We start from the raw sequence: 22,259 nt of genomic DNA on the forward strand, positions 1-22,259 counted from the left end.
GGGTTTAGTCAACCAAACTTGCTTTGAACTTCAAAACTCTATGTTAGAACCATTTAAAGTTTCCTTACCTCTTGGCTTTTATTTTCCTTTCCTGTTGAATTGCTCTCCAGTACCTTTGATTCTTTAATGGCACTCATTAAAATTTCAAAGTAACTACTGCAATACGTCTACTGCTTAAAACCCATTACAGCTTTCCCAGCACAAATTAACTGTGTATAAACTGCACAAATCTAGTGGATGACACATAAGGACAATCAAGGAGCTCAATGCTGTCTTAAAGAAGGCAATAGCAAATTGTAAAAGCTTATTACAGACACAGAAAATGCAAACAGCAATGCAGGAAACTCATCCAATTCCAAGCTGTATTTCTAAAAAATGTAAATATGAAGGCCAGTGAAAATGGCCCTGTGGGGTGGGGATTGGAAGAAATGAAATTCTTAGGTGTAATGAGGATGGCACTGAAGAAAACAGTAATGACATCTCACAGGATATGCATGCCATGAACAAAACAGAAAGCAGGAAAAGAAGAAATCAATAGAGATCAATGGCAAGAGTTTAGATGTTAGCTGAGTAAAAAAGAAATCATTTGAAGTTTAGACATATGGGCTTAGAAAAACATGGACCAAGAGCTAAATTCTAATCAGATAACATATGGTAATTATAAGGAAGGGATAAATGTAATTGTGAGGAGTAAATAACTAATGGTATTAAAACCTCTCAAAATCATCTCACTTTCTCCAACAAGATTGCATTCCTTTTAAACAGGGAACCTGCAAAGAATCTGTACATATATGGAATCATCAAAGGCAAGATACTGCATGTAACATTTCCTGAAACCAAGTGTATTGACATTCTACCAGAGGACCATGACATGCCCTGTTCTATGAGGAAAAATATGAGACTCTGGCAGACTAAGGCATCGGAACAATAAGTATTGTGGTACTTATTGCAACTGAATAGTAAAAAAAAAGAATTGTCAGGTCCAGATAAACACCTAAGAGTTGTGAAAAATTAAATATAAAATGGCTGAGCTGTAAGCAAAAATGTGAAACCTCCTTACAGCCAATGAGCAAAAGGAATGCAGTAAATATTTTAAAAAATGGCAGTCAGGGGTATTACCAATGTAAGGTACTTCGGTCATGTGCTTAAGTTTAATAAACATACTGAAATAAGGATTAATACAATTTTCAAGGTCAGTCCTGAAGTCTAGATATAGACACCAGGTAGGTTTCTTGAGGGAAAGCAAGCAAATAATCTATTACACTTTGAAATTACTCTGAAACCCCTCAGAATTTCAAAAAGAACTTCCTCCCACCAAACAATATACAGACAGTGGAAGCAGACGGACAATCTTCACAGGAGGAGTTTGGAAACATTTCCCAGCAACTCTGGGTAGCATGAGAAATATTCAGTAAGAGCAGATGCTCTCGAGGGATTTCAAGGGTAACAAGAACAGCTTTTGCAGAGCTAAAAGGCTGAACAAGAAGAGTGTGACCCTGTGGATGGGGACAGCAATCACAGCTACAGCTGAGGCACTCAGTGCCTGCATTGCCTCACTCTTCCCCACCAAGGTCCCCCAGGCCCTTGTGACTGCAGGCAGAGTTCAAGAAGACATGTTCATCAAACAGTGACAGGGTTCAACTAACAATGAGCAGTAAGTTGTCAGGTAAATCCCAACCAGACAAGGCAGGGATTGATTGGGATCACTAGATCCATAGAAATCAGAGTGTGCTGAGAAAGCTAGCCTGTGTCCTTGCAAGGCCACCAACTTTAATTTTTGCAAGGTGAAGGAGGCTAGGGGAGATTCCTTGGTGCAGAAGAAAGAAAATATCCAGACTTTATTAAGAAAGTGAAAAAAACATTATTCATGGAATTACTGCTGGTTGTCCAACCTCAAGGAATAAGCCCTTAGCACATTTCTGAGCACATGAAGGAAAAGCAGACTAGAGGCAGCACTCAACATCGACTCACCAAAAGTAAGTCATGCCTGACCAATTTGGTTGCCTTCTACACTAAAATTACTTCATTTGTGGACAAGACTAGAGACACTGACATAGATTACCTTTAGCAAGGCAGCCTGCTTATCTGCCTGCCACAATATTCCTGTTTCCATAGGAGGTCATTAGGGACAGCAGTGTGGGAAAGCAGGTTTGATAAATTCCCAATTGGATTGTCCTCCTCATGGCATCTCTCACCTGCAGACTGCTACCAGGTACCCCAGAGGTCTAACCTGGGACAGGGCTGTACCAGTGACTTGGAGGAGGTAAGCAAGCACCCTCCCATCAAGTTTGCAGATGGCATTGCATGGAGGGACCTGCTCAAGGACAGGCTGAAGTTCAGATGGGCCTAGAAAGGCTGGAGCAATGGGGTGTGAAATTCAGCAAGGACAAATACAAAGCTTTGTACCTGGGGATGAATAAAACCCTGCAACAGCCAGGCTGAGCACAGCTCTGCAGAAAGGCACCCTGGCAGGCAGCAGTGGGTCTTGCTGAGAGCTTCTCCTTATTTTACCATTAGGCAAAGTGTTGTGCAAAGTGCTGACAGTCTGTCTATCTGTCAAAAGCATCACTGATGAAAGGCATTAGATAAATACAGCACACTGTATTCATCCATTCTGCTCCTGCTCCTGCCAGTACATTCCTGTAATCAACTGGCAGCGCTCAGCAGTGCAATGAGCTGTCAAAAGATGCATACTGCAATGTCCTGTAATTGTTATTTGTCATACCAGAAAAGTGTACCAAAAGTATTTATCTGGTCTCCAATTTCTAGTGACAACACTTAGTAAAATTGCAATCATTACAGGACTCTGTATAGCCATTTAATTTCTAATATAACAAGCAACAAAGTATTTTTTTGGATATATCATTGCTAAGCAGGATATAATTGACAGGTGTAGCTGCTGCCACAAATCAGTTAAAAGCAGCACAAAAGAAAAAGAGCTCCTGTGTCTATCTTGTGGCTATAAAAGCAACTTTGTTATTTTCAGAAGGGCAAACCAGCACAAGACAAGAGCTATTAGTCTTGGAGTGTACTACAGCCAGGTATGGGAAGCAAACAGGCTGGGAAGCAAGCGTGCTATCACACACAAAGGCACCACCAGCAGGGAAATAACAAGGAGAAGAATTATGTCAATGCCTTCAGGAAGGCATGTTGTAGCTGCCACGTGTGGCATTAACTGGAGTCTGCAGTGCCTCTCTGTTAGATGTGCTGCCCTGAAGTGCAGGATGCCTCTCAGCTGCCCTACTTGCATCTTTTCACAGTCGCAGGTGAGGCTCCACGCTGAGAAAATGATGACAAGAGGACAAAAGCAAGACAAATATAAGTGTAAACTCTGTGGATGGGCTAAATGCTGTTGTTGGCAGTAAACCCAAAGTTCTGGTTCACCTGACCATATACTGAGAGCAAGAAAGAAGTCTGGGAGCCTTGGAGGTGCACATGTGTATATACTGCTGCACACACAGCAAAGATCTATCACACATCAGTGACTCCCTCCCCTCACACAAACATGTAAAATGGGATCATAATATACATGACCTCCTTCAGAAGCTGTTTGTTTAATAACCCACAGCTCTGCCAAGTGCTGCTGAGACACTCAACCTAGAAGGTACAGCAAAACAAAGTACAGAAAAACAAAGGGAAATGATAAACTTTGAGAGAGCTACTAGAATTATTAAACCACTGAGATTCTTTTACAGAAGAAAGAACTCTTAAAACTGCTGGTTTATAGGTTACACATTGGTTGGTGTACCTCTGTTCCTGGATTAAACAACTCATTCTCTTTTCAGACAATTGCCCTTAGTGGACACGTAAATCCTCAGCCTCACTCTTGTCCCCCAGTTTCACCAACACAGCTGCCACACCAGATCTCAAAATAAAGAAAAAGTATTTGTGAAGATAGTGAATTCCTGCAAGGGATCCTTTGATGCCCAAATCCTGATTCCATTACCCACACTGAAATGTAATTTTTCGATAGTTCCCAGGTGAACTATCTGCAAAGCAAAGCACTCATTAGCATGAGTAAGCAAATGATAATTTCACATTTTAAAACTTTTCTCTTTGAATTTCTAGTTTTGAAGCAACAAGGTATTGAATGATAAAAATTGTTAAAAAAATATAAAAAAGCAGATGTAGCTCAAAAAATTGTTAATAAATTAGATACCTTTAACTGAGTTTGTGTACAGAAAAATTCTACCTCTAGGGAAGTGACCATGCAGTCAGAACATTCAGCTTATTTTTGTCTATCACTCATGCAGCATTGTGAGGAAAAATATTATGTGTGGTCTTTATAATAAATTTTTTTCTCATTGCAATTACTGGGATAATACCAATATTATCCCAGCATCAATATTATCCTAAATTAACTAGGCTAATAGGGCTATTCTGAGAAGGAATTTAATCAATTGAGGAAGAGTTATTAAGAGATAGATGTATTTTTCAGCATTTGTTGCTTTGGCTTAGTATTCTACACCTTAATCAGGCAGCAGATGTCAGGTCATTTTCATTTTATGGCTTAGTACAAATCAGCTACTTTGCAATTTAAGAAATTATCTCTGCCTACAGCTAGAAGAAAAATGTAGTAGGATTTGGATATGTTTCCTTCTCCAGAGCATACCCTTTTCTGTAAATTCAAATCCTAGACTCAGAATTGGTAACATGTTCACATATGTCAGCCAAAAGTGTTAAAAAAGTACACAGAGAAATGTTGCAAAGCAAAAAGTCAGCATCATAAAGAAGTAACTGAATTTCTTTTTAGGTGATAAAATACCACTGAGGTCAGAGACTTGGGCATCAACACTTCTTTGTAAACCTGGGTTATAGATCAATTCAGGCTAGCTGTGCTAGACTTGAGGGCTGCACAGAGCTGTCTGCAAGATCTGGTCACTAAATTTTCAGCAAAAAACAACCAATGCCATGGCCTGCACTGAAGTCTTTATTTATGACTGATTCAGATAAAGTTTTCAGCGCTTTTGTGGGTATTTTGTTCATTTGTCTGGTTGGTTGTTTTTTTTTTTCCCCTTAGGACAGTAAGGAATAATTCAGAAGCAGATTTAGGGTTAGGGAACAGGGCACATTATGCCAAGGGGTTTGACTGTTGTCAGGGTGAGCTGTGGCAGAAACCTGAAATATTGCTTGCAGGCTGAACCACGTTAAAGAAAAGATTAATGGACATGCATTGGGCAATATCTAATTACTGCATTCTGTGCAACCCCCTTGCAGAAATCCTGCAGTCAGCTCCATTGAGCTCTATGAAGCCTTAAGGAATTCTTAGCTTCAGGTGAATCATGGTTTAGCAAAATGTTGGGGAAAACATGGCTAAGAAAGAAAGATTATGCCTCCATTTTTGGAGGCAGAGGTCTCACCTAGCAAACAAGACACACTTGTTATAAAATGGAAAGCATAATGTGAACTTCTGATTTTACAGAAGAAGACAAAAGATGCACACTTCCCTCCACAGCATGTACAATCTAAACTCTCACGCTTCCACATTTTAGAAGTGGATTAAACTTGAAACCACCTAACACCAGGCTTTATATGGCAAATCCTTTGACTTCTTCTCTGTTCACCCACTCTCACAACCTTCCTGCTAAATGTCAGTGCTCATGAGGTGGTGACACTCCCTCCTAATCCAGAAACACAGTGCAGTAATTTGAATAAAATCAATCTCTGCCAATGGACTCTAATTTGATCCTAAAGGAATCATAAAACATAATAATGTCAACACTGGCTCAGTGATGAAATTAAGAATATGAGCACCTCCTAGAAATAGCTCAGGACCTCCAAATTCATTTGGCATTTATCAAGAAAAGCCACTCCTAATTACTATTAATTTATGTTGCATTTGCAAAAGTTATCTAAAGATTTAAAAGCACAGAAATTATGCTTTGCTGCCACAGTGTTATGGCATTTGAAATACTGTCTTGATTTAAATGTCATCTGCAGTGCGGGTCAAGTGTGAACAAAAGATGCATCTAGGAACTACTTTAGAACTTGAGTGCCTCTGCTCTTGATGTTGTGTGTTGGCAGAGCTCCCAAAGGTACTAAGAGTAGCCATTTCTCTGGAAAAGCAAATTTAACACCCATTCTTTTTCTTCTAGTTTCTCTGAATTAATTTAAAAACTGCAAAAAAATTTGCTTCAAACTGAGCATTGAGGCAGAGCACAAAGGTCATCAAGTGAGGTTATACAAAGATCTAATTTGAAACTCTACAGGGAAAGGGAACACTTATTTCTCGAAGGGTCCTCCTTAGTGGATGGGCTGATAAAATTTTGCATGCTTTGCTACTCCAAATAAAGCTCTGGATACCATGAGACAGTGACTAGGAAGAGTGGCCCAGCCTTCACTCCAGCTGCAAGAGCTCTGAACACAAACTAGCTTCATATCCAAAAGGTGAAATGCAGTAACTACCAAATGTTTCATGGAAATGAAATGTGCTGTTAGCTGCTTGAATCCTCCTATCTTTTGTAAAAGATATCATGAGGACCATACCTACAACAACACACTGTAATATCTGATGCTACCTGGAAATCTGAAATGAAAAACTATCAACTACTTTTTATATCTGTGCAAACCCACTGATTTCATTTTCTTTCCTTTTTTTCTGGCTTGTCTAAAGCTGACAAGCACTACCAGCAGAATCTGGATTATTTTTTTTTTAATGCTTATACTCATTTCCATTCTGGCCTTGAAGGCTCCCCAAGGTACAATTTGAACTGTTAAAAAAAAAAAAAAAAAAGAAAAAGGAAAAAAAGGAGCATCAGCTTTTTTTCTTTATTGCTTATTCATGTTTTCCACTTTGCAGTAATTCACCATGATAAACAAACCTCCTCTCTCTTATGTGCTGGTTTAAGTTCCAATTTTGGCAGTTTTGTAAACTGAAGTTTTATACTCACACCATAGTTAGGATAACTTCATTCCCTAATGGATACTAAACACATCTAATTACTCTATTTTTGAGCTGGAAGTGCTGTTGAAAGATGTCTGTTCTTTTATTCCAGGAGCTTCCCAGCTGCAACATTTTCTACTGAATAAAACATTTTCAGTGACTCTGCCCATAAATAATACAGCACAAAGACCAATGTAATCCCAACTGTACATAATAACCTCAAAATTCCACTGAGGCTTCTCTAGTGACATCATAATAAACTGCAAGAAAAAAATGAAGATGTATTAAATTATAGTTTGGGTACATTTTATTCTTTTTTGCACATCATAAGAAAACACAGAGATTTGTCACAGTAATTTGAACATTTTTCTTGACTACTTCAAAACTAGAAGGGACATGATTTCAAAGCAGAATGCAGAAGCATATTTCATTCTTCTAGGGACAAAATGAATAAGTGACTATATCATTATAATTTATTCTGCATATATAAATTCCCATGTTGTTTCTTCATAGTCCTTAGTCAAATTTAAATTGTTTAAAACTTAAAAAAAATAATAAATCAACTTCCCTCAAAATATCAAGATCAATGCTGACAAACATTGACACGGAATATCATTTTACTCCTATTCAAATTTTGAAGGGATTATAATTGAGACTATGGAGTCAAATGGTTGGGTTGTGTCAAAATACCAAAATCTGTCATTCAGAACACACTAAAAAGAAAAGGTAACTTGATTAAACTTGTAATACAACTGTATCAGGGGAGTAATTTTCTCATTTCCTCATGACTTCAGTCTATTTTATATATCTCTGTCTTAGAGTATGGAGCCCTCTAATAGATGAAAGTGGTGAGGCTGTTACCTCAGAAAGGAAGGATAACAACCATATAAGATTTCCAATTTGGAGTGTAAGGACTTGCAAAGCCTGGGCAATTTGGTCCATGGAACACCAACTTCTCCCTCTACCCAAGGGTCAGGACATAACCATGCACTCAAAGTTAAGTACTGATTCTGCCCTTGGGTCCAGCTTGGGCTTCAATTGAAAATGAAACTTGTCTGCTATTGAAGGTGCTTGCCAGCCTGTGTGAAAGCCTGGATTGGTTTTAGCTCACAGAAAATCCTCACCCAGAGGAGGAGTACCTTTGTGTGAGCACAGTGACTGCTGGCACGCAGCGATGCTTGATCCTGACCTGTGAACTCACAGGAGGCCAAGGCTCCCCCTGCTCAGTCTGTGACAGTGGCTCACTGCCTCAAGGGGAATTTCAGAGAGATTTTGAAAGCAGCTGAACTAGAGGCAGAAGGACCTTAGGGGATGATACACACAAGCCAGGGACTTGGATCAGTGACTGGACTGGGAAAACGGAATTTTCCCTAAGGTCAGCATTGAGCCTGACTTGAAGGTCAAGTTCTTACCTTTCTGGAGGAAGAAACACAGTGAAATGTGCCTCTCTTCTTGAAAGTCACTCTGAGATTTTTGCAAAGAATGATATATAAGAAAGGGTAATTTTGTCACTCTTACAAACTTTCACAGACTTGTAGGCTCAAGATTAATCTGCTATGAAAAAATGGCCAGCTGTCCCTCACAGTGCTTGGTTAGCTAATGCTTCCCTGTATTTTCTAATCTGTGCTTTGACCCAGGAGTGAGCATTTGAAGGTGAAGGTTATCACTGGAGCAATGGGAGCGAGGATAACTCAATATCCTAGGTGAAGGAGAGGACACTGGAGTACAAAAGGGCAGAGAGAGAGGATAGGAGACCTAGAAAGGCTCCTGTGGTATGGAAAGACGACATGATCTTCAGAAAAAGACTGGAAGGTGTGACAGAAAGAGTTCACCATAAAAGGGACAGGAGAAGACCAGGACATTGTTTTTTTGGGAGGCATGAAGCAAACGAAACAAATACACGGGGAAAAGAAAACAACATGATCTGCTTATGTAGTAAGAGGGCTCCTGGGAGCAGGAGCAAAGAGGAGCTCCTAAACCAGTGAGTTTATTACTGGTTGTTGCTGTTGACACATCTCTACTTTGGCAAGAATGGGCGAAATCAGCTCTGAGCTCCCCATACATTGAAGAAGCATTGGAGTCTTCCTGACCAGTGTTAGAATGCAAGCATTGTGGAATGCACAATGCAAAGCAGCAGCAATTTATACTTTCCTATTTCAAACACTGACACTGTGTGGTCATCTCAAACTCAATTGCCTCTTTCAAAATATGTATGTGTGCAAACATACATATGTATGTCTGCCACAGGGAAAAGCATCTGCTAGAGGCCAACAATTCCAATCCTAAAAACAAAGTGTCTCCAGGGAGACCGACAGTCTCTCACAGTATATTGTATTTTTCTAACTTTCCAACTACTTCTCAAGGAAGATAAACATTTATTCCTGTTCTCACATTTAAGTAGAACATTTATACCCCTCTACATGTATATTTATGTTCGCCCTCCTTTCCCTTGAATCATTCTTTACCAACTTACTGGATGGAGTTCTCAATGCGTGTGATGGTGAGGAAAGCTGCTAGGTTGGCCGTGTAGGAGGAGATGACAATCAAAGCAAAAAGCCACCAGGCTCCCATCATCAGTCGGGTTGCCAGGGTTGTGTATGGAACCTCTCCTCCTGTGGGGAAGAAGGAAAAGCAAGAATTTTCATTTGGCAGAGGAATGCTTATGCATAGCTCAGGATAACTAGACCCCAAGGTTAACAGCTTAAAGCAGTCCATTAAAGCCTGGTGCTTCAGTGAACTGAGCAGGATTGGGAGCTGCACTTTCTATGCAAGGAAAAGCACTGAAGGAAGCCCACACTGTCAGTTGTCATTCCTGTGTTTAATCTCTTTTGCTATTGTGCCTTTAATTGCAGTTCATCTGCCAATCCTGTCCAGTAATGGAAATAGACTTCTACATCTCAGAACAAAAGCAGCCAAAGGAAAATCTTACAATGTTCTTTCCTTAGAGATCTTATCTACAAACCTTAATTAAGTTTTTCTTTCATTCTGGGGAACGTAAAGTCTAAAAATCCCATCAAACCACAATTACTTTTCACAGTTCTGTAGGCAGGCAGATGCTCATGATAACCATATGTATTTGTACAACTTGCTGCAAGTGAACTTGGACACACAGGGAAAAAAAATCACATGTATTTAAGAAGAAAGCAAACATTGTTTTGTATTCCTCTAGTTGCTTTCCTTTAAAATCCAGCTGCCAGGTAAACAGAACACGAGCAGCAATTAAACCTCCCAGGATGAGCTGCAAGCCATCGATTGTGCGACAAGAGCCGAGAAATGCAAGCCATGAAAAGCAGCAGTTTTTATTCAAACAGCTGCCCCAAAACACACTAGTTTGGAGTATTTGCAAGAGCTCTTTCTGTTTAAAAAAATAGATAAATCTCAGATTTTTAGATGGAGGAAAATGTTATTTTTTAAATCCTCCTTTTGTCTGCAGTATGTTTTGTCACAGCTACAAGTAACTAAGGGGGGATAGGTGAACACAGCAAACACCCACAGTCAACTGCTCAAGATGTTCACCCTTTTCCTCTCCCTCTACGCTCAGCAGTTTGAGAAGTTGATATTGTTTTTGAAGTAGGTTTCTCCTAGGAAAAATCTTATGATGGTACAATGCCTGGGATTTGCAAAAGCAATTGTTACCAATTTAACCATCTGTAGATAGTTTGTTTTGCACTTATGTAAAAACTCCTTAATGTTTCCACAGCAAGTAGGTTTAAGGGAATACAAATTAGAATTATTCCCATTCCAAGAACAAATGATTTTCACTTATGTACAGAAATGCGTTTAATCAGTGTTGTCTATTAAGGATGCTCTTACTGCTTTATTCTGAATTTTTCTTACCTATAAAAAACACTGGGGACTCTGCATTGCCATACCAATTTGAAAGTTTTTTCCTGCATCAGTGATGTGGAACTGTATCATATATGAAATAATAATTGACTCCATTCATTTATACTTTTGGTATATAAACACTCAAATCCTTGCCTTTTGAGAATTCCAGAACTGACAGACAAAAGCTCTTAGACCTAAACATCTGGGAACAAGTTTTCTTTTATTTCCAAGATGCCATGTAATCGTCTGAAATAAGAATCTACTGATCAGATTGGGAGATATAATTTCAGTCTAAGGATTATCAAAGATGAACGTTAACTTCAACATCTGAAGATTTGGGTTTGTCTGCTGCATGAATTTTTAATTACTTTTAACAGAGTATTTCTACTTTACAACAGTTTTGCAAAGTCTTTTAAATACTTAATTAAAAATGATTTTTTAATAAAATGAAAAGAGCAATTATATTCATTTATCAGAAAAGGCTGTTTGTCCTTTTAACTTTCAGGTGCCAATCCCTGCAGATAATCCTCAAGCTCAATTGGAATGGCTAGTGGGATTGAGAAGAAACCAATGATATTTTGGATATCCTTGCATATTCATTTTTCAGCTTAATGAGTAAAACTCCGAAATTCTCACATTTTTGAATTGAAATTAAATGTCAGAAGAGAGAGGACCATTGAAAGTCACACACCTGCCTTCTGGTTCAAGCGAGGATGCTGTGCATCAAGTGAACACAAAAGCCACTACAGATCTCTCAGCCACAGCATTCCCTACTGTCCACACAGCTTTCCCATACTTTGATAAAGTTTTCCCCACTATTCACTTTTACTTCTTCCTTTTCCCTCCAATGTTTAAAATAGACTTTAAAACCCATGAATGCTGGCTAGCCCAAGTGCTTTTACTTCATCCTGATGTTTGTGAATCTTTGTTCCTAATTCACAGTTGTTCCTTGTATACCAGCAGTCAATAAATGAAGCTTGAGGACAAAGCTTGTATTGAAGTACATGTACAATAAACACACATCAAAATAATTCCTCACTCCTCTAACAATTTTTGTTCTGAGGCTTCTTAAACCACTGTTTCTAAAGCAGGGCTGACACCACAAGAGCCTAAGTGCATGATTTTTTTTAAAGCAGTGTAGGCAGCATACTCCACCTTTCCCAGTAAAAGAAGAAAAGAAACAAAAACCAAAGGAGATCTTTTACTGCCATGGTACCATTTCTTTGGCATCTATTAGGAGACTTAATGTGACACAGTCTTGTTCCATTGTACTCCTTGCTAAAACACTTCCTGCACCATGACAGTTCACCTTAAGAAACCTCTTAATTCTCCCCGGTTTTGTTTCTGGGGATAAAACTTTCTGAAGTTTTCTTTGGGTCCCAATCCACATTTTCTCAGAGCAGAAAGTGCCAAGTCACTCAGGAGAGCAACAATCACGGCTTTTCCATTAACATTACCATGACAGACAGCCACAGACCTAAAAGATACTAAACTCCTCTTTAAATTAGCGTGCAGGAGGGACAGGCATGCAAACCTCCCTGAGCTCTGCTTTCCGAGACCCAGGATGAGTTTCAGATGCACTGACACCTTTATGGATCATGCCATGTTCTACTTACAAGAGGTCACACACAGGACATGCAGCACAAAGCAGGAGGGAGCCAAAACCATGGAACAAATCTTTGCCTGTTGCTGTCTTTGATATCATACCAGCAAAGCTTAGTGACCCCTAATGGCAAAGGGGGACACCTGTGCAATGCACGGCCATGCTGATGACCAGAGTTCTATGACATCTCATTCCTATAGCAAAATTCATCAGTGGAGACCAGCACAGTGGTTACAGTAAAAGCACTGCTGCTCTTGGGGCACGATGAGCAGCGCTTAAAAGTACTGAGTCCCACTCATGAAACCAACGGAAACCATAGAAGACAGCAGTCCATGAGTTGCTTTGTCACATTAAAAGACATCTCAAAAGACTACAGAGGCTATATTATTATTTACTGTGGCCTTTCCAATACACCTGCAGAAGGGTATAAGGCAGCAAAAAATTCCACTACCTCTACATCACCTACGTTGTGGCTACAGCTCCCAGAATAATTCATCTGACATGTAATGGGTGCTAAATTCACTTAGAAAAATGTAATCTGCCTTTAAAATCTTCATGTGCAGGAAGGGACAGATATTTTCCAGAGTAAACTGAACTAAAAATAATCAATCTTATTGGGAGTTTTCTGAAAAAGTTGAATTGCTGTAGAAGTCACAGTGAAAGAAATTGCTTTTAGTCCTCCCACATTCATCTAATGCAGCTCTCCTTCATCAATCCTGGACCATTTTAATGCTGGCCTACTTCAGATGACAGGCTTAGACTGCAACTTATCTTATAAATTTCTGTTTATTCTCGTTTCTTTCCAAGTGCTTCAAGCTAAACAGAAGGCACGAAAAATAATGCATCATCTTGATAATGCAAAAAATATTATGCATAATTATGACAGACTTAAATACCAGGGTTAAACCCAACTTAGAGGACAAAATGTGAAACTATAGAATTAACATACATATTTTTACTTTAAAAAAATATTTTTCCTCATTAGTATTCAGTGTAAAGGTTTTTTCATGTCAAAAATCACAAGAGAGGAGTACAGGCAAGAAGGAGGAATGAAAACACAGGAAAAATGGGCAAAACAGGGAAATTCAGTATCACAGGCTGGTAAGATCTTGATATTTTACAATTCTGGATTAAATTTGAAGAATTCAAAATGCATAAGCTCTTTTTCCAGACATCTTGTTCTCAGGGATTTGTCAATTGTTTGCCTGAAGAAAAACTGCAGTGAGCTGAGCTTCTGTGTAAGGAGTTTTCCAGCTAATTTAAAGAACCATGAAAAATATGTTAATTGTGACTGCTTTGTTCAGGAACTGTAATGCCATCAAAATTAAAAGCAAGAATCTCAACTGTGCTTGGAAAAGGAAGGTGAAGAAATAATAGGGTGGGTTATCTGGGGACAGATTTTGATTCTGCTTTTTCCTACAAAAATTCTGTCCACATTCAGTGAATTACTGGCCTTTGGTAAAAAAGCACAAAGGACTTGGGAGCTGGCTGCAGTTTAGCCTTTAGCCTGTTAGAACAGTCACATCAATTACGCTGTGCATCTGCAATTTCCATAAATAAAGAGGTGCAGATGCCTGTTGCAAACAGTTTAGATCAATGCATGTCTTCTGTATTCTTTGTGAAGGGGACATTAATAGAGAGTTCTGCCTCTTCAAAGGCAGAACCTTTCAGAGCATTAGCTATTGCCATTGTACTGTTAAAAACTTTCCTGATAATATAAAATCTCACCTATTTCAATTGGAAATGTTCAATTCAGTATAGGACAAAAAAAAAATTTTACAGTCAATGAAGCCCATATGTATTTCTACCAGCTGTGAAGTAAATGCAGCTTGGAAGTTGTCGGGAAATTTCTCATCATGAATTTTTCTTCCCTTATTTTCATTTTTTTCATCTATCCTTTTCCATTCTTCCTTGAACTTTGCTTATATTCATCCATAACATTTAAGCTGGCATGCCATAACCTGAGCTTGTAATATTCCATTTTGTGCGGAAGTTAACACCCACTTACCACAGCAGGCACAACAAATTATTCCACAGGAGAATACAACTCCTTGAATTGGTAATGCCTCCCAAATAAGCTTGAAAATCAGTGGCTGAACTTGCTATCCTTGCACATATTGGCAGATTGCAGGGGTTTGAGAGTGGAGAAGGAACTGATCATGAGGCAGGGCTGGCAGCCAGACCTTACGAGGTATGGAGAAGTTTGAGAGCCAGCTATAGTTTTTACTCACCACACCACCTGCTCCTCCTGTAGCACTTGGTTTGAATTAAAATTTAGCGATTTAAAGCCCAAAAATTATATGTAAAAAGAGACATTCAGATATTTTGCTTCACACAGCAAACATTTCTTCAGGTCTTTACTCCCTAACAAGAGAGCACTGCATCTACGTATTATTACTGTACTGTGGAAAACTCCAAATATACTAGGAACAGTTCTTTGAGTTCATTGGAAGTAGTAGGATTGGAAAGAACACAAATTTTTTTTATTTACCAAACCAATTATATAAGTTTCCACCAGATCCCAAAGATAAAGTTTTCTTATTTTATAATGAAGCTATTCGTAAGCTACTATTTCACTATAATACAATTGTAAAAGTCATGTGTAGACTTTTTAAATGGTTATATCTTTTGAAATTGTTAAAAGTTTCTTTATATTTGTTAAGTCTTTCATCTTGTTACATCCAGATATTAAGATGAAAGAAAAACTTGGATTGAAGGTTCAGCTTGGTCTTTAAGTATGCAATAAATTTTTTTGGTTATCTTTCTAAAAACCTGCCCAAAGTTCTAAGACTCATGTCAGCAAACAGAAATCCTGGAAGCTACACAGTAAACTCTCAAAAATGCTTGGATGAAATTTGTTTGAATTTGCTGATTTGAAACTGTGTTATAGTAGTAGCTATGTAGTAGCTACCACTTAACCTCCACTACACAGAAAGAATTTAATTGGCTTTTTTTCACAAGCACATAAGAGAAATATTTGTGGCCTTTCTAGCATAATGATTTTGAATAGTATTACCTTCACCTAATGCATATTGTCATTAATGTTTCTATATCTCCTAATAAAGTTTTCAGTGCCCTCCTTCCTGTTTCTCAGCTCTGCCTCACCTCTGTGCACGCTTCCTCCCTACATCATTTTTACTCTGAAATTTGTAGTGTTTAACACTTTGTGCTCCTTTTCCTTTCAATATGCTCTACCTGTGCATTCCAGATACTTCAGCATGGGCAGCTGGAGGCTTGAAACACACACCACTCAGCCTGACTGCCCCTCTTACACCTCACATTTCCCCTTATGCATCACAGAGATGCTCTACAGGAGCCAGCCATGCTCCACTCCAGTGTGATTGGGTGGCCTGCAGCAGGCACTGTCTCCTGTCTCACTTTGTGCTCCAGTCATCAGCACACAGTCACAAAAAAAAATCAAGATCAGTTCTTTCCAAGTTCTCAACCTCTGAAAGACCTAATCCATTTTGACATAGTGATACCTTCTTTGCCTTCTACCACCATGTCCATCTGACTTTCAGTATTTCCAATTGCTCCTACTAGATTTCAGAAACAACATGAAGATCAATGCTGTATTTCTGAGTCTAACTGCTCTTGTTTACTATTCAGATTTCTCCTGCTGGTCTATAGGCAATTAAAGAATGTGTTCACTTTGTCCTTTGGTGCTCTGATTAATTTTTTCACCCCTTAATGTCTTATTTCTGAACTAAACAATCACTGCCTCTTGCTATTTGTTGTTGTTAGTGTAATGATCCCCTGACTAATCTCATTACGTTTTCTCCCTGGAAGATTGTTTTCCTTCAGCTGGATGGGAAGCACTGCCCTCACTGCACTCCCAGAAGGGAAGCAATGATGCACAAAAGAAAGCTCCCCTCATTTTTTTCTCCCCTTTACGTGACAGGCAGAAAATCTGAAACCAGCATTCCTCTCCTTCAGGCTTATTTCAAATCACTGCTAGGTATCTGAAATCTGTGAAGGAGTTTGAGAAGCTGCATCTTACGCATGCTAAAGATCCTCCCCAGCAGCTCTGGAGGCCAGCTAACCTGAGGGTGTGTGCGCAGCCGTGTGAAGGCAGATGGAGGCTTCCCCCAGCCCTCTACCAAGGAGGCCAGGCACGAGCCAGCTCCAGTCTGAGAGAGAGATTGCCATGCTACCTTGTCACCCTCTGTTACCAGCAATCATCTCCAAGGTACATCTCAGATCTTGAAAACTCCCACTGAAAAACCTCCATTTGCCACTGCTGTGTGTCTGTTTGGATGTGCCTTTGGCACTTGACTCACACACTAAGGCTCATTGCTCAGCTCTGTTTTCTCATTAATTGGGAAATATTACTCATGCTGAGATTTCCAATGCTGGGACTAATCAAGGACCTGTGGCAGTGCCACAAAAACCCTCATGAAGTTACAGCCCAGGGAACCCATCTCATAAATCTGGTCAGAGGGCCTTGACATACAACCTGATGGACAAATATCCACAAGGTTGGTGAAATGCCTGCTCACAAAATATTTTGCTTAAAATAAAGATTCTTCAGTCACATTCCTTGAAAATATCCTCTCTGAAGCTAGAAATTCCTCCAGCATCAAGGAAAGGGTCAGTGCTACCCAGTGCAAAGCATTTCAGCCCACTACAGCATTGCTCTGTACTGGATTAGTAACCCACTGTGTTTGTAAGTTTAAGTCTCTGCTGTGTCTATTACCAAACTATTTTTCTACCAGTCTTCAAATACTAGCCTGCCCAACTTGCTGTGTCTGCTGCAACAGCTCCATTCCAGTAACAGAGGACTAATCTTTGGCCACTGGGCTCCCTTGGAAAATTCTGCCAAGATACAGCAGGAACTGTCAGACATCCTTGAGTAAAATTTTGTTAGAAAATGAATCTGTTTGCAGCAGCCTGTCAGATGCACCACTTCACTACACTACTACCCTTTTCTCCCTGGGTCTAATTTATATACAACTGTAGTTAGAGGCACCATGAAGATGAAAAATAATTTGTGACAATAGCACCCCTGAGGACAAACCAAGGAGGGCATCCAGAGACAACATACCTTTAGGTAAGTGGGAGCTGTAGCTATAAAGGTCAGTTTTAACTCTGTCTTAATCCCCAGGTATTGATCATACTCCTTTTATAATGCTCACCATTTCTGCTAAACTGTGACTAGACAGTGCAGGATTCAGCCTCAGAATAATCTAGATAGAACTGTGCTCTGCTGCTACTTTTAAAAGCTGATGTGTCTTTAAAGTTGCAAAACTTTTCCATATACCAAACTCTATTCCTCATAAAAAAAAAAAATCATCAGGTTTGCAGAGAAGAAAGCAGAGAATGAAAATGGAGGAAATTTATTTTATGGGAGAAGCAATAGCAAGTCAAACCCAAAATTGAATGGACTTTCTAAAAGGCTATTTTAAACAGAAATTCAAGCCTCCATCAAAAAGGAGAGCAGTACAATGACAAAAGTTTTAACTTATTTTTTCTATTCAGAAATTTTTAGATAAACTCCAAACATTTAAATATATACTGAAAGTACAAAAAAGGTCTAATAACTACATTGGAGTAGAATAGTATCTAATGTGATAATAAAAAGTCTAAACTCTTTTCAGCTGAGCTGAGATTCCAATTTTCTGCATCACTAGCAATGATAATGTTACACAAACAGTGTTCAATCATTAAATTAATTCCCATTAAATCAATGTCCTTAAAGGCCAAACAGTCCTTTAATAATTACCTGATTAAAGTGATGTTAGCATAACATATTAGTTATAGTATATTTATAACTCTCTTCACAACAATAAATCTTTTCCACCCATCTTGCTGAAATGGTGGCAATAATGCAAAAGTTGGGAAGGGAGATGTTTTGTATCATCATTTAGCAAATGGCTGGGCTCTAGCTTCTCCTGGTGTCTGTGATGCTTTAATGACAGACATTGATCAGATTTTCATTCCTATTATGTAGTGTTTACAGGATCAATCTTCAAGACCTATAGGAATCAATTCCTGGCTTCTAGGCCTAGACCCACAAGCTTAATGACTTATTTCAGATATTAACAGTTTTGCATTGGTCACTTTCTGTCTTTCTGTGGAATTAGCAAAATATAGTTTCAACTGCAAATCGAAGTTCACAAGAGATAAAAGAAAATGTTACAAACATTAGTTTGCATTATTATAGTGCCAATACATTGCATTGAATTGTGCAACATTATCAGAGAGAGAGGACATGAGTAGCCTTTACAGTGCTTCTAAAAGTTCTGGAAAATATATCAGAAAGTATATTTTGTTTTACTCTTTTGCTGCCATTACAAAAGAGGAGCAATGACTGCAGCTAAAATGAAAATGGAGGCATCCACTAGTATTTGCTGAGTTACTGGGAGCCCTTAGATTAATTATTACTAGTCTTATACTACAAGTCTAGATATTTGAAAGTCTATCTTTTGACACCTGGTACTGTGACCACATTGGAACTGAGGCTTGCAGTCCACCTCTCATGAATTAGTTGGCCAAACTATACTGTACTAATGCTGCTGAAGTGCATTGGTTTATTAGAAGACTTAGCAGGGTTTAAATTTAATTTTGGGGTTACCAAATATAGGACCATTCAATTACATAATCATAAATAACTGTGCAACAAGCCTAGCAATTTTACTAACAGCTCTTTGCAAAAAAAACCAAAACAAAACAAAAAAACCCACCTCTGATCAGATAATTCTTTGTTGCCACTTTCAAAACATAGCCCAGTACAGAATATAATTATTAATATACACACACAGAGAAGAACACAGATTAGAGCTCAATAGGCATTTTCAAGAAACACAGGAAGCCTCTGGGGATGCTCTTCAGGAGTGCTGTGATGAGATTTGTGCTTTTAAGATGACTCTTGATTGCATGCCTGTGTAAAGGTGCTATTTGCAGCCACTGGGAAGGCATCAAAGTGATATATGCTTGCTATTATTGTAGAGGATGTTGGCACTGGATCTTAACAAATAACCTTGCACACCGGCAACGTTTAGATCAGATTTCAAGAGATGCTGAGACCAAATCTCTCAATTACTAATGGCTGGATCCAAATGCTGTGAAGCCTCAAGCGATCAGCCACAATTATCATCTCTGGTGCATATTCATAAGTGGCTGAGGAGATGATGTGTGTGTTACTGTCACATACAGTTTGCTTAGTGGGGTCTTTCTGCTCACTGCTGACAGGGCTGCATGTAGCACCTTCAGGGACAGCAGAGGGAACTGTGCACAATGGACTGAAAACAGACCATCTGTATGTAAAATTAACATTAAGCTAAACAATGCCATTAACGAGGTATTAAAGCGTGGCTTTAGTGAAGAGCCTGTCAGAGAGGGCGTTATGAATATGAGGGAGGGAGTCCCCTTTGGCTGAAACTTAGCAACTGTGAACCAAGCAAACACAAAACAATGCAGTGTGACCATAAGGACAAACACTTGTTCCAGTAAAGCCCTCACATCTTTTGACAAGTAGTTTTCCCCATAATCTTTCTACCTCTATATGATTCTGTGACTCAAGATTTTAGGGGGTGAAGGGAATTTTAAAAAAGGATTACAAACTACAAACTATGGTTTTGCTTGAATTTTTAAAGAATTATGATCTGTTATAAATCTGTTCTTCCAAGTTTTCCAAGCATCCATCAGAACAGAGTGACCCCTGACTACTTCAGAGAAAAGTGAATCACAGGCATCTCAGATCATTAGTTCAGTTTTCCTGTCACTATTTCTAGTTACCCTTTAATTTTCAGAATGCTTCTCTGCAATGAACTCCTAACCTTATAGAATTCAATCATCACCAGTGTAGGAGCTCTAATTATGTTCCTAAATAACACATTTTAAAATTTAGACTAAAATTCCACTTCAGGTACATCCTGCAATGTTGTTATCAAAGTGATCTGTAAAACTCAAACGGACCTAATGTAGTATTATGACAGTGAACAGAGGACAGAATGAAACCCTCATCCTTTTTAGTTTCACAGAGAAAAATGCTATAAAATGTCATTTATTGATGAAAATCACTAATATGAATGCTTATGTTTGAAAATGGAATAACCTGATTTTCACAGCAAATCAGCTATCACCCTGCTTAAGATCACAACTCAGGTTTTTCAGAAGTGAGAAGCTACTTCAAAGGTGACTTTACAGGATAGTGAGGATTTTCCTCTTTGGAGATACAGAAATAAAAGAAGCCATTGTAAGAATGAGGTACATGCTTATGGCTAAAAATGTTCCATTAGCAAGTACATCTGGGCATGAACAACGAACACCCCACTCAACAGATTTATTATCACTGCTCCTTCACAGCCTGTTTGCAGATTACTTTCTTTCCCCATTCATCCCTACCCTGACTCTGTCCTAGTGTGGGAGAAGACAAGGCTTCAGTCAAAACCACCCATGTTCCTACATCTCCCCTTTGCCTGGTATCGCACAGTTTTAACCCAGCCCCATCTCACCAACTTCAAAAACACTGAAAAGGTGAAGTCCTACTTTAAGATCTCTCCCTCCACTACTGACAGTGGAAGGATAAAAATTAAGCAGCAGGAGATTCCTACAACAGAATGCTGCTATAATGAAGGTAATCCCCTTAATTTGCGTGCTGGGAAGTTGACTAGATTTAAAAAGATGCAAACAAACCCCCTCACAGCCCTCATTCTACCATATATTCTGGTAGACTCATCCTTCATTTCAACAACCAGGGAAAGGAACAGGTTAGTTAAAAAAATAATTTGAAATCATTTGATAGCATTTTTTGTTTCCATTCTGTATTAATTTTGGTCTACTCCTTTTATAAACACTTCAGTATTACAAGAGGTCTGAGGAAAAAACCCTCAGCTGCTGAGGAAGGGAGACTTTCTGCCAGCAGCTTGAAAACCTCTGCTACTCCTGTCTTTACAGCTTTCAGGCAATTTTCCTGGCACCTACCCACCAGTTGATGTTGTGAAGTGGCTCTGCATGGGTGGATGCAGCGATGGCACAGCTGTTGCAGAGGAGGGACTCCTCACAGGGCAGAAAAGCAACAAAAACTACCGTGGGTTCCCTCTAAAACCTCATGTTTGTCTGGAGCCTTGGGTGGCCTCCGCTGAAAAAGGCTGATCAGTTGGGGGATGAAACTGCTGGCATTCCAAGCAGAGGGGGAGTACTTTTAATAAGGCTAAAACTCATTTCTCACTTCCTTCCTACCTTAAACAGCTGAAGTTGTCAATTTAACTGTAAACTCATGTGCAGGAAGATGAAATAGGACAAGTAAGACTTGCCCCTTCAGCTGCTAAACATCTTTGAAGATAAAAGATGTTACATTGTTCCTCCACACAAGAAACATTCAGTTCCTGACTAAATGGTTCTTCCTTATTTCCTCAATTAAATTATATTATACACAGGTGAACCCTGAAAAGTCAAAATGGGTTACCTAATCTGAATCTAACTTATTCATTATTTACCCAGTTACAGTATATAGCAATATTAGAAATTACAACTAAAGAAACTGTTCTGAGCAAAATATTCACCTTAGGATGTTTTAGAAAGAACCCAGAATGATGGACAGATGCCATGACATCCAATACTACTTTCCTTTGCCTCACTTGGTCTTTGTCAGGGTTTACACTACAGCCAGATAGACATTACCTTCTCACAGTCAATCAGAGCTAGTCCTAGGCAATTAAGGTGGTTTTTGGGCTTTCACACTGCCATTCATTCTCCATCTCCTCACAGATGGAATATCAGACACGAAATCTCTAAACAGACTGCCTCATGTACCCAGTGCTATTACTCCAGCAACCATGTGCAGAGAAGATGTAGAAATGCATTATTTAAGATGCCTCTGAGAACTGCCTGAATCTTAACTTCAAATTAGGGAAAATCCAAGCATATCCCCTGGTAGTTTCACACTAGTGATATCACACTGCTGCAAACAAATGCCCACACTACTGAACATTTTACTTGGAG

General features: G+C 39.0%; 1 protein-coding gene across 3 annotated transcripts in view; it reads right to left on the reverse strand.

Annotated features, from left to right (window-relative positions):
• The window catches only part of GRID2 (glutamate ionotropic receptor delta type subunit 2), a 679,111-nt gene that overhangs the window by 93,632 nt on the left and 563,220 nt on the right, over window positions 1–22,259 (reverse strand). For all 3 annotated transcript variants that reach the window (XR_010027765.1, XM_063156612.1, XM_063156611.1), the window contains exon 12: window positions 9,357–9,495. Coding sequence is in view for 2 of the 3 variants with exons in the window: in XM_063156612.1 (XP_063012682.1) it covers window positions 9,357–9,495 (139 nt within the window). In the remaining variant the exon portion in view is untranslated. The remainder of the gene's footprint in view (window positions 1–9,356; window positions 9,496–22,259) is intronic.

The sequence above is a fragment of the Melospiza melodia genome, chromosome 5 (genome assembly GCF_035770615.1).
Source record: "Melospiza melodia melodia isolate bMelMel2 chromosome 5, bMelMel2.pri, whole genome shotgun sequence".
Lineage (NCBI taxonomy): Eukaryota > Metazoa > Chordata > Aves > Passeriformes > Passerellidae > Melospiza > Melospiza melodia.